The sequence below is a fragment of the Simochromis diagramma genome, unplaced genomic scaffold (assembly GCF_900408965.1).
Source record: "Simochromis diagramma unplaced genomic scaffold, fSimDia1.1 OVJJ01000305.1, whole genome shotgun sequence".
NCBI classification, from domain to species: Eukaryota; Metazoa; Chordata; class Actinopteri; order Cichliformes; family Cichlidae; genus Simochromis; species Simochromis diagramma.
In genome coordinates, this window is record NW_024387169.1 from 2,563,389 (window position 1) to 2,582,749 (window position 19,361).

At 42.7% G+C, this 19,361-nt stretch overlaps 1 protein-coding gene across 4 annotated transcripts in view; it reads right to left on the reverse strand.

Annotated features, from left to right (window-relative positions):
- LOC120744544 (microtubule-associated protein futsch-like) overlaps positions 1-12,747 on the reverse strand; it is a 44,470-nt gene extending 31,723 nt beyond the window's left edge. For all 4 annotated transcript variants that reach the window (XM_040049021.1, XM_040049022.1, XM_040049023.1 and 1 more), the window contains exon 1: positions 12,322-12,747. In XM_040049021.1, coding sequence (XP_039904955.1) covers positions 12,322-12,677 — 356 coding nt within the window. In that variant the 5' untranslated portion in view covers positions 12,678-12,747. The remainder of the gene's footprint in view (positions 1-12,321) is intronic.
- Positions 12,748-19,361: the final 6,614 nt, after the last annotated feature.

Consider the following 19,361-nt stretch of genomic DNA (forward strand, 5'->3'; position numbering starts at 1 on the left):
ACCTTCCATCGCCCAGTCTGGGTTTGTTATACCCTCAGTGGTACCCAGTGCAGTCGTCTGCTGCTGCAGCCCATAATGTTTGATGTGTTGTGCGAGTGGTTAACGAGTGGTTATCTGTTCCTGTTGCCTTCCTATCAGCTCAAAGCAGTCTGCCCATTCTCATCTGACTGCTGACGTCAACAAGGAAGGTTTTCCTCAGAACTGCTGCTCACCGAATAGGTCAAAGGTCATCTTCACCATGCCTTCATGCCTCTACGCACTGAGTTGTTGCCATGTGACTGGCTGATTAGATATTTGTGCAAACAAGCAGTTAAACAGGCGTAGCTGTGTACCTGTGAGTGTATCCTGCCCTCTCAATCAAACATGACATAGATTTTGTGCAGTAGTACAAAATGATCTCAAATGTGCTGGAAACAGCTTCTTTTACAGTCCTGGGGCGTGCTGCACGAGAGCACGCTTCACTTAAGCTTTTGTGTTCATGAACGGGGTCACACAAGTCCAACAGCACATGTGTCACAGGACGGAGGACGGTCATATTTACTCCAGTTTCACACAACACAAAACCGGGCAACAATGTTGTGTTTGTGCTGGAGTTGCACTCAGCCAACCTGAGAGCCTTTCAACACACAGCACACACAAGCTGTGACCGAAAGAGACAAAAACACACACGGCATCATTCAGCCTCCTTAAAATAATCCATCCTCCAGAATCACACAAACAATGAATGTTTTCAGTATTCGACTAATCCAATCTCAGAGGCTAATCGCTCATGTTAACAACAATAATGGCTGCAGGTACACAAACACAGACACACGCTGAAAATAAAAGCAAAGCTTCCACTCCATCCCACATTACAAACCTAAACATCCTCCACACAATATTACATTTACACCAATAATCCTCCTGGTTTATTGAGCCATTATAACATTATCAACACATTGAACAAAGGAGTGTGAAGCTGATGCTGGTTCACATACAGAAGCAGGTTGTGTTGATGGTGAAGATGCATTTCCAGATTTACCAGTCGCAGCTGTTGTTGTTCTTCTGTAATCCAGTTATTATTGAAGCTGGAACTTTGGCAGCAGGCGTGTTTCCAGCTTATCAGATGACTTTGTAACAATCGGAGCTGGTTTTGTCATGTAGCAGCGCACTTTGCAACAATATGCACACAAAATCCAGTAATTTGGATTTATTTACAGTCCGACGGGCACTTCCACCTGGAATGTGCTGATTCCTAGAATCTGAAGATTTTGGAGGATGTAAACAAAAAGTGTTGCTGTAGAGGCAGAAAGTTCAGTCGCATGTTTTTAGCTTGAATCTGTTCATGTTCCATCAACAATAACTGCACGCCGAATTAGCTGCTAGCAATTCCTACATGACTGAACTTGTGGATACTAGATTACTTTGTGATTGAGTCGAGGAGCACTGCAGTATATAAATATATTTAGAAATGCCACTAGTCTCATAAGCTTCACTAGACTGATCCAGAGATGCTGTATCGAGGTGAGGAATTGTAGCATATACTCTTAAACAGGCTGCTGAGCTCAGCGAGCTGTGAAACATGGAAAATGATATTAACACAGTCTTTTCCTTCAATGGCCTCGACAGCATCATCATGCACAATCACAAGAACCTGCTCAGGTGCATTTCCTGCTTCCAAGGATATCACACTTTCACTGACTGAGTTTTAACCGAGTTATCGTTTCACAGTTTCTGGCCATCCAGCTCTAAAGCTGTGAAAACGCCAACATGCTGACTGCAACAGGAAAATATTTATGGTCAGAGAACAATGGCCTCACATCTCCCTTTGATGAGAACAATTCATTCTGACTTCTTCTGTCTATCACACCTCCACCTCTTCACAGTTTGCATTAAACCATTATCATCTGCAGCATACCAGAAAATGTTTGTTGCACACAGGCGTGGTGATGTAGTCTAATCAAAACAGCGATTGAACAGAGACATGGAGGACCCGTCCAGTATCCTTTACAAAACTGGTTTTGTGTCAGTGCTTACACAAAATAAACAAGCTTGAGCTCTTACTTTTAACCACAGATGCTCCTCCAAGGGAAAAGGCAGCGATCTGTAGCTCTGCATTCAGCTGCAGGTTTAACATGTTTAACCCTTTAAGACCTACCATAGAACCAAGTCTGCCAGAGCTTATATTTTTACATGCTATAGTGCCATTTTTGGTAGCATTTCAAGTTGATATACATCAATACAACCATTATAGCCCAAATTTTAATAATATGTCCGCATTAAGTGCATAGTAATTACATAAATCGCAAAAAAGTGCAATAAACTACAAAAAAATTGAAAATCGTTTTTGTTTTTTTAACATATATTTCTAGTAAGAGAAATTTAAGAGGCTTATCCCTCAAAACTTTAAATACAAAAAAGTTGCACAAAATAGTTTCCTACCACAGGAAATTTATTTTGAGTGCCTTAATAGTTTTATTTTTTAAATACACCAATTTTTATATACTGCAGGAAAAAAAAGGAAAATAAATATTATAATGCAAATTTTCAAAAAGACAGCATGTGCATCAAAATTAACTATTTCCAGCTGTGCAATTTGACTTCTAAGCATCCCAGAAATGACACAGAAAGTCAAACATAACCTTTAAAAACACCAGTATATGCTTGTATAGGCCCTGAAGGTAAAAAACTACATTTCCGGAAACGGAGCGTGCCCGCTCCGACTGGCTTTAAAGGGTTAAGATGAGCAGTCACAGTAGAAACAACCAGAAGAGCTGAAAAAGCTTAAACAGACTGAAAGCTGTCGGAACGAAAAGTGTCAAAAAAAGAGAAGCCAACATAGCAGTTTCTCAGGGTTGCATTCTTCTGAATGTCCAGCAGGGGGCGACTTCTGTGGTTGTGGCTGTATCTTTGCTTTCTTGAAAAGTTGAGAAAAGACAGACTTTTCAAACGCCACCACAGCTGTCAGCCAATCCAATTACTTTCACTCAAACCCTCGAGCGCTACCGTTAACCAATCAAATCGCATCCTGCAAACATCCAGAACGAGTGAGGTGGACGCTCGTTTGGTTTAGCAAATGTAGGAGAAGCTGATCGTTGCAGCAAGTAATCCTGTTAAAGGTGGACATCAGCACCGTGAGGTTCCCCACTGGTTTCTGGGTGATCGTCTTTTGTGAAAGCCAGAATCACCAAACTTCAGGGAACGGGCTTCATGTTTTCTTCAATATGACCAGAAATGAGTGACTGAGCCCAAAACTGATCAGGAAACTGTTCACAGAGGTCAGAGCTGAGGGTCATTTTACCACAGACGTCTGCAGAACCACTGTGTTTGCAGCCACGCTCTTTAAATCAAACAAAACGTGTAGAGAACAAGAACATCATGCTGACCTGGACAAGAAGATGAGCCTTCATTTTCCTGACCGCACCTCAAATGTGTGATAATATTTCAGTACAGCCCCGGAAATTTAATGGTTGTCAATCTGCTGGTGAACCAATTCAGTCTTTGTAGAGCAGATTCGCTACGGCAGCTCTTTACCATCGAGGTTGGTAATAAAACGTTTCCACCTGTTGTGCAGACCAGTGGCCAAAAAGATACTCCAGCAAAGGGATTAAAGAGTCAATAAATGTGTCTCTGAGCTCTTCTTCTATCATGTAAAAACATGTAATGTGGATCAAACGGCTGTTCCTCTCTCTCAGCTGTGGCAGTTAAAATAAAGATCCTATATCCCTCATGAACAATAGAGTTTGGCAGCAGGACAAGAGACGTTTCTCAGAACCTTCTGGATTATTAGGCCAGAACAAAGCTTACAATATCCGCCTAATTGGCTCGTCAAAAAGTGGTTAAGAAGGTGGTTTTATGTCAAGACAAATCATGTTTTATGGAGCTCCTCAGAAGCCCGAACAACATGACAGAGGTGACTTTCTACGAGCAGAAACAGGACGTATTACTCAACGTTCAAAACCTGTTTCAGGCCCCACGTTTCACTGCCTGCTCCCTGCAGCGACGTCCTCGACATACGAGCTGATTCTTTTGTTTTCAGCTAACCCGAGTCATCGCCTCATCACCCTCTTCCTCCCAATCAATCTGCACTATCAGAACTGGGTCAAAGATTAGCTCAGTCAGCATGTAAGGAAGCAGAAATCAATACATTCATTACGAAAGACAACAACTGTAGAGATGACTGCAGAAAAATCCACGTGTCATTACATCATTTACTGATGGCTCCAATCAATACTGTCTAACATCACATATAAGTTAGTTCTACCATTGATGCTTCAGAATACAAGCAGCATTTAACCATGCAATCTAAATCAATATAAACATTTTATAATGTGAACAGGTTGTTGTGCACCAGTCGCAGTGACAGAGTGTTTCCTGCTGTGTCTCGTCAGTGTTATATGAATGAACAGGTGTGGACAGGTGAGCTGCATGCATTCAGCTGCGAGCTGAAGCTCAGGTCTGAGCCTCCAAATCTTGTTTTCTTTTCTGTTTTTTAACTTTTTGCACAGAATAATGACCAAATAGAAGCTTTAAAAAAAACCTGAGATTTAATCAGATTTTATTTATTCAACTTGTCTCATTTAAAAATGAACCCAAAATTAAGTTGGTACGATAAATGTCCAGTAACAAAACAAAAACCTATTTAAAGTTGACAGAAGGGAGAAGCCTGAAACGATCTAACTGTAGCCGAATACAAAAACCTGTAAGTTACAGTACTGTAGTTTACTGTTAGTGTAAATGTGGTTTAATACAGAGCAGAAATATCAGTGTTGACAGACAGTCAATAGGAATAACAGGAATATTCTGGATATTTGGACTAGTGCTGGGCCATATCGTGCTGTTCACAGTAACACCGGTTTAATGTTGGGCAACGATAAGAAAATGAAATATAGCGATAGAATATGGGTAAAACGCACATGTGCAGTGCCTTTGTTTTCATACGCACATGGTGGAAAAAGCATGGCGGCGACGGAGAATGAGAAGGGAGAAAGCGGATCATTGAATGAAACGATGAACCAGAACTGGTTTGTAAAAATGCTGCAACTTCAGTGGTGTGGAACTGGTTTAGCTTTCGTCCATCAGATACACAACAAAGCACTATTTTTGGTAGCGCATGCTAGCGGGCCGTCGTTATTACCGTGTTGTTTGGAAAATACGGCACACTTAAAATCAATCCTTTGATTTTTCTGAAAATCGACAGTGCCCCTTATAATCCCGTGTGCCTTATGTATGAATTCTGGTTGTGTTTACTGACCTCGAAACGATTTTATGTACACGGCGCTTGAAAATCTGTCAAATGTTTTAGTACGACCGCTTGATGGATTGTCAGAGCATTACGGCTAGAGCTGGGCGATAGAACGATAACGATATGTATTGCGAAATAACTTTTCCTCGATAGAAAAGTTAAACTATTGCGATAGGCCTCGTCTCTCTTGTCCTCTTTAAAAAAAAAAAAAAAAAAAGAACAACAGCCAATCCAAATTAAGTAGCGCAGAGCCGAACCAATCACAGCCGCAGCGTCACGTCACGTGACTTGTTACGTGCCGCACATGTGTATTTGTTTGGGAAGCAGCCAGTCGCCGTGCCGCCTGGTAATGGAGGAAATGAGTGTGCCGACTAGAGAAACATCAACCGAGCGTGACCGAAGGTTACCGAAGAGAAAACAGATGATGGTTCCAACGCCGGAGAGATTGTCGAACGGAAGAGCCATAGAAGTTCCGTAGTGTGAAGGTATTTCGGCTGTTTCAAGTCGGACAAAAACAGAGTAGCGCGCACTGTAAATGTGCCAAAAGCAAGTCTGGAAATACAATAAAGCGGTGCATGCTCGATCTCTGACTGGAAGCGCTAATTCGTCATTCGGCTTTTGTCAGACTAAAGTAACTGTTAAAACTGTTTGAAAAGCTCAGCTATACAACAAGGAGAGATTGAGAATTTCCTTTTAGTTCTCAGTTTATTTGATATTGACAAAAGTTAGTCAATTTTGTTTGTTCTTCTGTAAAACAAACTAAGATTTATTTTTAGAATTAATATTTTGTTTCTAAGTGGAATTGACAATTTAGTCTGTTTCGTTTGTTCTATTTTGAAACTTAAACGCTTCAGCGGCTGCCTTTTGTGTAGTTTGCAATATTTGCCTTTATTTATCTGAAAAATTCTCATGTTCCCTAAGTACATCTACCCTGTTGAACTTATTATGGGAAATAAATATTTAAATCAAAACAAGCTGCTGATTATTTCACATTTTACTTGTGAGCAACGGCACATTTAAATCTTACAAATATAGTTATTTGGCTTATATCGTGATAGATATCGTTATTGTCTGAAATGAAAAAAACATATCGTGATATGAAAAAAATCTTATATCGCCCAGCTCTAATTATGGCTATCGTAGGCGGAGCCTCACGGAGTGATACTACTGTGCTTCAACATAATATTACCGTATTGTGTGTGTATAAGCGCTTTTTAAGTGTTGTGGATATTATACATGGTTATGCTGAGGATATGTCGGCCAGTTTCCACTGGAAATGCCTTTTGGTTAAACTGTCAGCAACGAATTTGCATTTGCACTGTTACATTTTTATATAACTTTAATGCACATAAAAAACAGCTGCTTGTTTAAGTGAAAATACATTGATGGGGTTTTTTGCACTAATAAAGTTGTGGAGTTGTAAAGTATTTTGTCTTGTGTCAATTACATCATCGGTTATGTTGTTATTGCAAATTTTCAAATGTATATTGTGATAACTATTTTGGTCATATCGCCCTGCTCTGTTTGGGTACAGGACTGCATATTTATTTATGAGTGATAATTTAGAGCTTTATGAACTTTTTCCCCACTTTAAGATTTGCTTCAGTCAAATTAAGTCGGAGGTAATAAAATGCAGTATAAGAAAAACATGCAAATGCTGGAGTCTGAATTATGGTACAATAATTGAAAAGGGCTGAAAATTCAACCATGTAGACGCTTTTCAGCGAGAGAGACGGTTCAAGCTTCACTCGTCTGTGACCTCTGACCTTACTAGAAAGGGAAAAAAAGTCCCCGATTTAACCTCTGACAGTATCGACTGATCACCTGTGAGCTCTTGATTCTTCCTCCTTTAGAGGAAATAGTTTCTCATCCAAAGTGAGAATTGTAATATTCAAAGCAGATGGAAATCCCCTCTCAGCAAATGTGTGATTTATTATCACTATCGATAAAACCTGAAGAGACATGACTGCAGTACATGTGATGGGAACACATCCAAAAGCCTTTCACACGATTCACTCACAACCAGCAAACTCTGCAGAAGTCTGACAGATTCATTTCCAGGGAACCACCAACGATCATCCGCACACTGATCGAGTGCTCGCTGCGGCCTTCAGCACAGCTGCTACCACGACCGCTGTTCTGCACTGACCATTGGTTGGATGAAGGACGACAACAGCATGAAACTATTTCTAACATCACTGAAGAAAAAAGATGAGAAACTAATCAGACTTCACCCCAAACTGATTCTTTGAGGTGAGTAAGCCTGCGTCCACAGCAGCGGTTTTAGTTTCTGTGTTCGCTGGAGGTGTGGCCTAACACTACCTGCTGATACAGCAATTTTGTGAAACTTAAAACTCAGAACCGAGATGTACCGACTAATCCACAAATCACGCTCTCACCTCTCTCGGGTACACCTGAGGGTTTACACATCGTAAAATCTGAGGTTCAGATGGTTTTACTACAAGTCAGAATTATAGTCTGACATTTCTAATCTGGAATACCGTCCTCTAGAAAAAAAAACACACATTACAGCCTTTAAGCTTAATCGATACCTCTGCAGGGAATCTATGGACCTACGATTTTCTCTCTTCCAGTCAGTCTGAAAAATAACAGCAAAAGGAGGAGCAGGAAGTGACAGTGAACAGACTGTGCCATGTGTAGAGAGAAAAACTAAATCCAAACTAGAAATGCAGCAAATCAACAAGAATAAGGAAACACTGAGCTCAAACTTCTGATTTTCCAACTTTAAAACAAAAGATTTGGCTTTATTTTCTTACATCACAGGTTATCTTGGCTGTTAATGTCAAATCTGCTGATGTACATCAATGAAATAACAGTAAAACACTCAGCCGAGTATTTCTGGAGCCAACGAGCAAACAAAGCAGCATTTAAAGATGTAGTCAGCTTTCAGAGCACATCTCTCCTGTGCACGAGTCATGAGGTGGTGACTCAGTCATGTTTGATAAAGATCTTTAGTCCCAGTAAATCGATCAGATTCATGAGAAGCATCTTTATCCTCAGAAACAACAACAAACATCAGAATCATCTCAGTGACGATGAATTCAACACAGAAAAAACAAACTCGTTTCCCAGAAAGATTAGTCGTCATTACAAAACTACACAAACTGATGAGTCACAAAATTTCACCTCGATCTACAAGCAGCTACGAGTGTGTGCATCGGCCTGGTTTACTTGTTAAATCCTGCATTGAGACCACAGGGCTCGCTCACACTGGTGTCAAACCTCCACGCCCTCACATCAAGCTGTGCGCTCAGTGCGAGTGGCTCCCGCTGAAGGGCGTGACGCCTTCATCCAGTCTGCACGATCAGATTGCGCCAGGACGCTGCGAGCATGAAACTCCACACAGACAAATGTACAGATAAGACTTTAGAGATAACTCAGCGACTGTTGATTCTGTTTATAGGCTCAATTCTTTCTGATTCCTGATGCTTTTCCAGGATCTAGATCTTGTCTTTTTATATCTGCAGAGATAAAAGAAGGTTTATTCCTTCAAAACTGTTCCTTTATATTTAAGGAAACATCAAACTTAAACTTTGCTTTTCTGACTCCATCAGAACTCATCTGCTTTCAGTGTGTTTGGAGTTTTTACTTCTCTGGTTTGTAGAAACGACTGAGAACGAAAAAAGAAACGTTTTCTGTCTGGCAGGTTTGAAACGCCTCCGCACGTCGAATCCATTTAGTAAGTTTTGGTTACGCTTTGTTTCAAAAAGGAGGCGGGTCCAGTTTCACAGCCAGATACGCCGATTTGTCACATCCAGAGTGACAAGACGCCAACATCGGTGATCTTCACAGTCAGTCCATCTATTGTATGGCACAGTAAACCAACATAGAACTGAAATGAACAGATCAGTTCTCACAGACACCCGGTGGAGCTTTCTGACTGAATCAGCAGGATAACTGCAGTGATCCATCAGAGGTTTCAGCATCAATGCGACATCGAAACAGAGCAGAGAAGAGGCCGGCGTGTGACTCTGGTGCTTCATGTCATCATGTCACTGCTCTGCTGCTGTCACAAAAACGCCGCTATGATGAAAGGAAGTGATGAGCTGAGATGTTTACGATTCTTAAGGACTGTGTAATCTCTCTACAGACATCGTGGTGACTGCGGCAGGTACACAGCTGCAGGTTTTAGGATAGATGCATTTTTATCCTCTGATGTAAACACGACAGAAGCAGAGGAATAACTTAGATGTGCTGTGGCTGTTTTTCCTGAATAACCTCTCCTGATTTTGGATCCTCGTGGATCCTCAAACTCATCCCAAAACAGACATGAGACGTCTGAGCTGTTCAAGTCGAGCAGCTAATGAACGAATGTAAGAGGAAGAAACATGCAGGTCACTCGTGAATCATGTCTGGATGTGAGGATAAAATATAATCCCTGAATCAGTCCGAGAGGAAAGCCGGGTGAAGGATTGCCGTGACATCCACACCTGAAGCCTTCGTCTAAACGTGACCTGCACTCTTCACCTGTTACAGAAACAATGTGAAGCTGTCAGTGATAGATTGCCTTGCAGTGAGATCACCGTGCAGACCCTGGTATGTTTATCATGACCGATGAGACCTGTATCCGAGTGCTGATGAATTCCTGCTGGAATCTGTAACCAGAGCAGCACTTTGAAACTTTCATGTTGGTTGGAGGAAGCAGGAAGTCGCAGCCTGTTCAGAGTCAGAGAGAAACACGAGGAACTCGGAAAGCTTTAGTGTCGAGAGGAAAAATACCAAAGTCTGTCCTCTTCTTCAGAATCCACCTGTGAGACAGGTGTGCAGGCTTCATTTAAAGGCAGGGGAATTACTTCATTATTATATCCGGGTCCAAGTACATTCAGCTCCCAAAGGCCAAAGTTTGAGTTAAAAATGATCCAGATTCTTTCAGCTCTAATAAAACGATCAGTGTTTCTGTTCTCCAGATGTTAGACATGCATGGTAGAGGATTATGAGATTCGCAGGATGTTTGATAGTTTCCATGTAAAGATGATATAAACATTCAAAATGAACTACAAAGAAAACCTGAGACACAATAATGTGCAAAGTTGTTATCAGCCACAGAGCTATAAGCACATGAGAACAGGGCAGACAGAGGACGGGGTTAAACTTCATGTCGAGGGTCCCTGACAGCACGAGACAAACGCCGTCACATGACAGGAAGAAGACAATGAAAACAAACCAAACTTCAGCCAAGAGAACGTCTGAGAGGATCCATCATAGCACGAGGTCAGTCATTAATATGCTGCGTGGTTTGGATTATGTTTGAACCTTAGTTTCACTTTAACCTCACACGGAGCGCGAGGGCCGGATGCTGCACCATACCCAGGTCTGACGAAGAGGATGGTGCTCATCTTTATCACATCAGTGTGGTTATGGAGACTGTTGGAGACAAACTGGAGCTCAGGTCTGTTAGCACAGCTGCCATGTTATTGATCAGATAATGTGGCCACGCCCCCAAGTCTTATTCTAAGTTAAACAGGTGACTTATAAAACAAATCGCCTGAGATTATCTACAGAGACAAAAACAGGTTTCGTTAACACTTCAGCCCCTGATGATGAACAATCAGATCCTACTGATCATCCAACCAAACACTCAGCAGCACGAACGGCCTGATTTAGTTTACATCATAACAACGATCAGGCTCAAGCTTTATTCAGTTCGTCTCGTTACTCAGTGACTCAGTATTTTCTTAGACAATGTGGCGAGCACCATCTATATTTGGACTTCACAGGTAAACGTGTCACGCCCTGCACGGCAGGTTTTTAATGTTTTCTAATTACTGTCTCACAACAAACATGCTGCAGGTAACCTGACAATGTGCAACAACAACAGCTGACTCAGAGCTCCAACCATCAGCGTGCTTAAGAGAAAAGACAGAGAACAGAAATATCTGGGTTAAATAAAGAACTGGAAAGTCATCGTAACCACTTGAGGTCGAGTGGTTTCTCTTTGAAACTCTAATTTAACCGGGAGCAGTGACTCAGAGGGGATAACTGCTCGTAGAGCTCCTCAAGGCGAGCAAGAACTAGACCAGCAGGGTGCCACAGATTCACTACCATCCTCTCAGACAAAGGTCTGTGTCATAATAACTCCATAAACATGCATTAGGAGACGTGGCTGCTCCGTAAATGTTAGCTAATGAAGAAAAATCAGTTTTATTCCACTGAGTGCTGGAGTACAAGGGGGTCAGTACCACCCCAGGCCCACCCTGACCTGAAGAGTTTGAGTTTGAATGAGTTATTTGAAGGCACGGGTCAGTCACTCATCACGGTCCCACACAGAGAAGATCTCGTGTGTCAAATTAATCATTTAATCTGCATATTTCTACAACACAACCTCCACCTTTCTCCTGCGGTGCCTGTTTAACTCCCTCGACATTTTTCTGGTGATGCACACAAAGCCGTGCATGACTAAACTAGCTCAGCTCAGAGCTGCTGCGTTCTGATTTCAAAAAAGCGCCAGAGGCGGTAAACAGCCACTCTGAGACGCTCACTTCAGCAGCTCCCTCGCTTCTGCAAACACAGAGCTGTAACTACCAACAGCGAGGTCCTGGGACAGTGAGGGGCCAAAGACAGGCACCGGGGGTCTTATTTAGATTTTAGATCGATATACAGATGATCAATATATTCAAGCATTACTTACAGTACAGGCTGCCCTGATGCCTTTGATCACAATTAAATCTTCAAATAGATTAAATTAGTCTAAATGTGAGCAAATCTAAAAACATTAAAGAGACAGATCCCAGATAACAGACACATTTGGGTCAAAAGTAGTCAAAGTGTGTCCAAAGATGCAGATGTGGGACAAAGACATGTCTCTTATTTTGGAAACTATAAACATGATCATAATATAAACACGTGAATCTGTGAAATAACGAAAAACAAAAAGAAACATGGATGTGGGACAGTGCAAATCTAACCCGGGTAAGGAGCTCCCGTGTGTGCCACATGTGGGCTAAACAGTAACACTGTCTGACACTGTGACCTGCATCAGCTCGCGTTCAAAGCTGCATCACTGCGGACTGTGTGACCTCCGCTTACAGCTGAACTCTGAAAGCTCAGAATAACTTCAGTGAAAGTTCCTGTCTTACTTGTAGCTGCTGAAGCTCTCCAGCTCATCGGTGTCAGGGAAGAACACCTCTCCTCCTCCTCCTCGGTCTTTGTCTTTGGATTTCTTCCGTTTCAGCTTGAACGACAGCAGCCGCCGTTTCTTCTTTTCTTTCGGGGAATTGAGTGAAGAGTCCCCGGGTAGAGTCGGGTTGTCTCCCGGGCTGAGAGAGCCGGGGCTCCAGGGTAGCCCCCTCGGGATGTCCGCGGGGTTGGTCCCTGCACCCACTACATCTTTGAGGGACCCCGACCTCTTCAGCTCCTTCTTCTCCTTCTTCTCCTTCTCCGGTGATTTGAGGCTGAATAATTTCCGGACTTTGAGCGTGCTGGACTTACTCATGGTGTCCGCCGTGTGAACAGGAGCACAGCTGCTCGCTGCAGGAGCACTCAGGCACTGACTCTCCGGGCGAACCTGCGGAGCGGGTTACCGCGAGCGCACGGACGTGCCCACACCGGGTGCGCGCAATCAGGTAGAAGAAAGGTGAACCAATAAGAGATCCCCAAAAGGAAAACACAAGACTGCACCTCAGACTTTAACAGTTCAAATAAAATCATATTTTATTGTTATTTTCTCTCTGCGCGCCTATTATAGACATAGACTGTATATAAAAGATGGAAGTAGGCACCATCACCAACTGTAATTTTTATATGTTTGAAACTTTACAATAAAGTTGAACTTTAAACAGATGACTTTAAAAAATAAACAAACATGTGTCATAAAGGTAGAAATTATCTACAGAGACCAAATCAGGTTTTTCTTTTTTAAATCAGACTGAACGTGTTTCTTTCTGTTGTGAAGTTTAAACTGTGGGACTGACTCACTGCTGGAGCCTCCGGTGGATGCTACAGGAAGTGCAACTTTTAATGCTAATTAAAAAAAATATGAAAGTTTCTGTTTTTATACTATTATCAACTGATGCTTTATAGAAATAATTTATTGATTCAATTGTTTGAAGTTTGTAACTAAATAAATATTCTGAGACACATGAACGTTTGTAATGTAGCAACTGGGAGTTATTTTCATTTCTAGTTGAAGCCATTAAAACCCAAATATTTCTATTCACGTATTAAATTTAAGAAAATGTCACCAGTGCTTGTAAATTAATTGTCTTGGTTCTGAAAATGTTTAATTCTTTTTCATTTGATTAATTAACCATTTGCTGTGTTGTCTTGTTGCACACATATTTCTTCAGACAGATCATCAGTGCATGTCTCACTGACACATGTATGATGTCTGCTGTCATGAATATGCAGCTCAGCTCGTTTCAGAGGGAGATGTTCCTCCGTGCAGGTTAGAGAGCTGAACGCACCGTGAGGTTAAAAAAGCTTCAAATTTACAGGAAGAAATCTGCTGTTTGCAGATAGGCTGAAACTAAAACTGGCAGCCATCAGAATGAGCTTCACTGACAAACAGGAAAACACATCTGCAACAGCTGGATGCTTTCATTTACTCAATAAAAAAAAAAAAAAAAAAAATGAAAATAGAGAAACATAAATCTGTTCAGGTCACAGTTTGGATACCTGAACCTTCCTCCTGAGGCCATCAGCTCATACGTGTGCAGGATGTTGTTGGGGTCACGTGTGATTTAAGGTCCCGCCCTCTCTCTGGAGAAAACAGAGCAGCAGCAGCAGAACCCTGCCCTTCTGATCAGGTTTTTAAATTATTAAAATATACAGGTAACTACACCTGTGAGGGTCGTTTGGGGTTGAGGGTCCTAAAGCTAAGGAGATGGATGAATTGTGTTAGAGTAAAAGATAAAATGCATACATTAAAATATTGGATGAAAAGCTCGGCAAGACTTGTCCCGCGGGACAAAAATAGGTTGTGTTCTAAGGTCAGTGAATCCCAGGAAGGCGGCAGGTCCTGATGGAATACATGGAAAGGTTCTCAGAGCATGTGCTGACGAACTGACCGGAGTCTTCACTAAAATCTTCAACCTTTCCTTGTCATCAAACACCGTCCCACCCTGCCTCAAAACCTCCACCATCATCCCCATCGCCAAGAAGACAGCTGTGGCCAGCCCAAATGACTACAGGCCTGTTGCACTTACGCCTGTAGTGATGAAGTGCTTTGAGAGACTGGTCTGTCAGCACATCAGGGCCGCTCTGCCTCCCACTCTGGACCCCCACCAATTTGCCTACAGGACAAATCGATCCACCGAGGACGCTATCACCATAGCGCTCCACACTGCGCTGAGTCACCTGGAGCACCGAGGAAACTATGTGAGAATGCTCTTTCTGGACTTCAGCTCAGCATTCAATCATATCATCCCGGAGATCCTGGTCCAGAAACTATCTCACCTGGGACTCTCCACCCCCATCTGCCTCTGGATCAAGGACTTCCTGACAAATAGACCACAGTCTGTCAGACTCGGCCCCCACCGGTCCAGCACCATCACACTCAGCACCGGGTCTCCACAAGGATGTGTTTTGAGTCCCCTCCTGTTTACGCTCTACAGATCCGACTGCTCCCCTACCCATCTCTCAAACACCATCATAAAGTTCGCGGATGACACCACAGTGGTTGGACTCATCTCAAGGGGGGATGAGTCGGACTACAGAGATGAGGTCAACAGACTGACTGAGTGGTGTTCAGTTAACAACCTCCAACTGAACACCACGAAAACTAAAGAACTTATCTTGGACTTCAGGAAGGGCAGAGCAGACCCGGCCCCACTTTACATCCACGGGAGCTGTGTGGAGAGGGTACACTCCATGAGGTTTCTGGGCGTGCAGATCTCTGATGACCTCTCCTGGACTGCAAATACTACGGCGGTGGTAAAAAAGGCCCAGCAGCGTCTCCACTTTCTGAGAGTGCTCAGGAGGAACAACCTGGAGGAGAGGCTGCTGGTGACATTTTACAGAGCCACCATAGAGAGCATCCTAACGTACGGCATAACAACATGGTATGCAGGGTGCTCAGCTGCAGACAGGAAAGTACTGCAGAGGGTCATCAACACAGCCCAGAAGATCACTGGCTGCTCTCTGCCCAGCCTGGAGGTCACTGCAAACTCTCGGTACCTCAGCAGAGCTGGCAATATCATCAAGGACCACTCTCACCCCAGCAATCAACTGTTTGAACTATTACCGTCAGGCCGACGGTACAGGTCACATAAAACCAGGACAAACAGATTCAGGGATAGCTTCTTTCCCAGAGCTATCACCATAGTAAATAAGCACAAAAACAATTGAACGTATTCCATACCGTCACTGTCATTATATTATGCTGCTATTCATACTGTCATTATATTAATGCTGCTATCCTGTATATATTGTACATACTATTGTTTGAGTACTTACGATTGTTTTGTGGTTTTTTTGTACTTTTTATATTTTACATTTATATTTATTATTGAAACTTGCACCAAGGGAGTGGCACTCCAATTTCGTTGTACTCTGTACAATGACAATAAAGGCTATTCTATTCTATTCTATTATAACCAAATACAAAATAAATAATTGTCAAATAATTAAAAAGAAATAAAGCATTAATAATAAAATTCTGAAAAGTTTATACAAACCATAGAAAGAAATCTGAAATACAAAACAGTAATATTATAAAGCCAAAAGCTAGAAGTCTTTAGCCTTTTACTAAAGGAGAATAAAAATGAAATATCGAAATAATCATACCTTAGTTTTGCATTTTTAACCAACAGATTTAATTTAATTTCAATTTAGCGCCCAGTTATCTTTCTGATTTACTCCATTCATACAATCCCAACATGGCACTTAGATCATCCAACCATAGGCTCCTAGCACAACCTAGGACTCGAATGAAGTCGAGAGGCGACCGGGCCTTTGCATCCGTGGCACCCAGACTCTGGAATAACCTCCCCGTTCATATTCGCACTGCCGAGTATACTTTAGATAAAATAACAACGAACCATTTAGCAGATGACATTATATTTATAAAGCATTTAATTACATTACTTATTAATGCTGCAAAATATTTGACTAAAACATTTGATGATTATTCAGTAATATAACACCTCCACCTGCTGGTCATAGCAGTACAGGACTGATGAAGAAGAGTACATGCAGGTCTCTGAGCCCATGTGAGAACACAGCAGCTATGTTGAGTTATGGTGTTATAACGATTAATTTGACTTTAATCATCTGCTGCAGTCAGTGTTTCCGTCCATGAGCACGAGTCTGTCACAGGTCGATGAAACCTTTAAGTTTCCATGAAACTTCATTCTCATATACAGCTTTTGTTTTTGATGATGAGATGAGAGAGGGCCTTTATTTGTCAGTTGCAGTTGCCCACAACCGAGATGACTGACCATGCCGACCGTACATACAATACACAAACATCACATTGGGGAGACAGGTCAGGCTAGGTAGCGAGGGGAAAAAAATCTGTGAAATGTGTAACACAAAAGGATAATCCAGGAATGCACAGATATCAACACACCATAACACAATAAAACACAGACAAGCAACATGGGAGAGTGTTCCAGCGTGTACAGCTGATCTGGGACCGCTGCAATCTTCGATCGCGCCTCCAGCTGATCTGCTGTCCACATCGGATGGGAGGTAAGCGTTGATTCAGAGGAGGGAGGGTGATAGTGAGGGCGTATCAGTATCAGCGTACATGTTTCGTGCGTGTGCATGTGTGTGTGTGTATCCCGTGTTCAGCTGAGAGAAAGTGTCACCATGCCCGGTTAAGTGAAGGTCAACAGTCTCCAGTGGACCCAGGCGGCCTTGAAGGAGGGACAAAGAGTTCTGACAACAATCCTGTAATCATGGAGAATGTTTGTTGTTCCAGTCAGCTTCCACCTTGGCAGGCCTTCAGCTGGCGCCAGTGGGATAGCTGCATGAGTGAAGATGGTGAATGTTTGGGTTTAGTGCGAACAACTGCATCCAATTTCCACAGTTGGCCTAATGTCCGTCACTGGTCACCAGTTATCTCAATATCTCAATTTTTCTTCTCCAAGATCGTATCCATATGGCGTTCAAAACACAGTCTGAGTACTCACAGCCAATCGTCTATCATGTCGGGCAGCCTTGTGGGATTTCAAACAGCTGTAGCCGCTTCTTGTTCTTCGATAAGCCGGGTCCGAGCCAGCTCCAATCAGCCCGAACTCTGTTATTGTGGTTCCAAATTGGTAGATGTCGTTCAATGTCCTCCATCGAGAGTGTCACCAGACACACGACGCAACCGACCATCGAGTATCCGGCAGCAAACGTCTCCGCAGGACAATCGGGCTCTCCCAAGCCCAGGAAGCTGTCAATTCCGTTAAGGGACCAGTTGATCAAATCCATAATTCTTTAGGTTTTAAAGAACAAGACTGAGAAACTCTTTGAGGGTTAGAGTTAGACGAGACTAGACGAACACATAGAAGCAGCAGCAGGGACGATAAGGGAGAGAGAGGGGAAAGATGCGTCCGCCTGCTCCGAGAGCCAAAGAAACTCTCTTTGGACAGTTCATGACTGAGTGTGAAGCCATCAGCTTCCTCGTGTCGCGACGCTCTGACCTCCACAGCAGCAGCATGAGCCCATACAGAGTCGGAGTGCCAACCTCTGGGGCTGAAATAAACTCAATGCAGGAGTCCACGACCTGCACCTGTTATACAAGAGATGCTTTTTAATGGTCGATTATATATAAATAGATATGATATTGAAGACATTTAAACTTAAGTGTGAATATTTTTACACTTAAGTCCAAATATTGATCACACACAGATACAAGTGAACAGATGAGAAGCTCACCTTGAACGCACCTCTCTGATTTTGTACTGAACTCTCTCGTTCTTACCTCAGGACTGACATCGCTGTCAGTCTCTGAGACACAAAAGACTTTTTCAGCAGGTACTCGTCAGCTGAAACTTGAGTGTACAGATTCCAGGAAGATGGATGGATTTCAAAACTGGGATTGACTCTGTTGTTTCTGGGCTGATCAGAGAGAATGATGCTGAGGCCTCTGATACACTGATCACTGCACTGAGGTGTTCAGATCCAGAACTTTTTAAAAGCACTTCCTGAACATCATCAGGAGGCATGATGATCATAAAGTCTTTGTAGGTTGCTGTGAAAGAGAGGGCCACTGATGCTGCAGTCACTGTGTGCTTCCTCTGCTTCCTCTGCTGCCGTCAGTGCAGCTGTGGGGCCTTCAGGAGGTTTTTTGATCCAGACAGTGGTGAACAGCACAACATGCTGTCAGAGAGTCTCTGCAGAAATGAGACATTAAGACCAAGCCCGAGTACATAATGTGTGTGACAGCACCAACGTGCTGGAGTACTGGGGTAAGCAGGTCTGGTCTAACTGGGCAGTTCAGGAGTTGGACCTTTAATAAAGTCCCACAGAAGCACTGGTTACATCCAAGTGCTTTCCAGTCTTAATTCAGTGCAGAGATAGTTGAATGGAGTCAACGGAGTCACAGATCACCATAGAAACAGTCACAACCAGCGTCACTTTCTTGGCACCAGCAATAACTCAAAATGTCCACAGGAGGTCACTGTAGACCTTAAATAGCACATGGTGGCAAAACTGTTGAATTAAACAGTGGAACGGTCCTTTAACTCATTACAGAGGGGTTACGGGGGGTTATGACCCCCCCAATAATCAGACCCAACCAATATAACCCCCCCAATAAAATAATGAATTATCTCGCATAATTAGGCTGTTGATCTTCTTTACTCATTTCAGGTATTACCAGCAAAATAGTTGCATGTTTAATCATCTGGGAATTTACCCAAATTTACTTATTTATTTAGAAAGAGATCTTGACCCCCCCCCCCCCCCCCCTTCCCCCAAATGTTGTAGTTACACCAATGTTCTTAACACAGCTGGATGTAATTATCGTGGCCACTGCTATTGAATTTGTACTAAATAAAATCTTGCCACCATAACGTCGAGAGTACAGTAAAAATTGATCAGTGTGACATATAATCTTCACATGCCTGAACAGGTGTAACCACAACCACACGAAGTTGGGTTAAAACGGCGATGCTGTGCAACCGAATATCGACTCTGTAGTAACACAAAGAGGTAACGAAGCAGAATCCGGTAGAAGGAGGAAGAT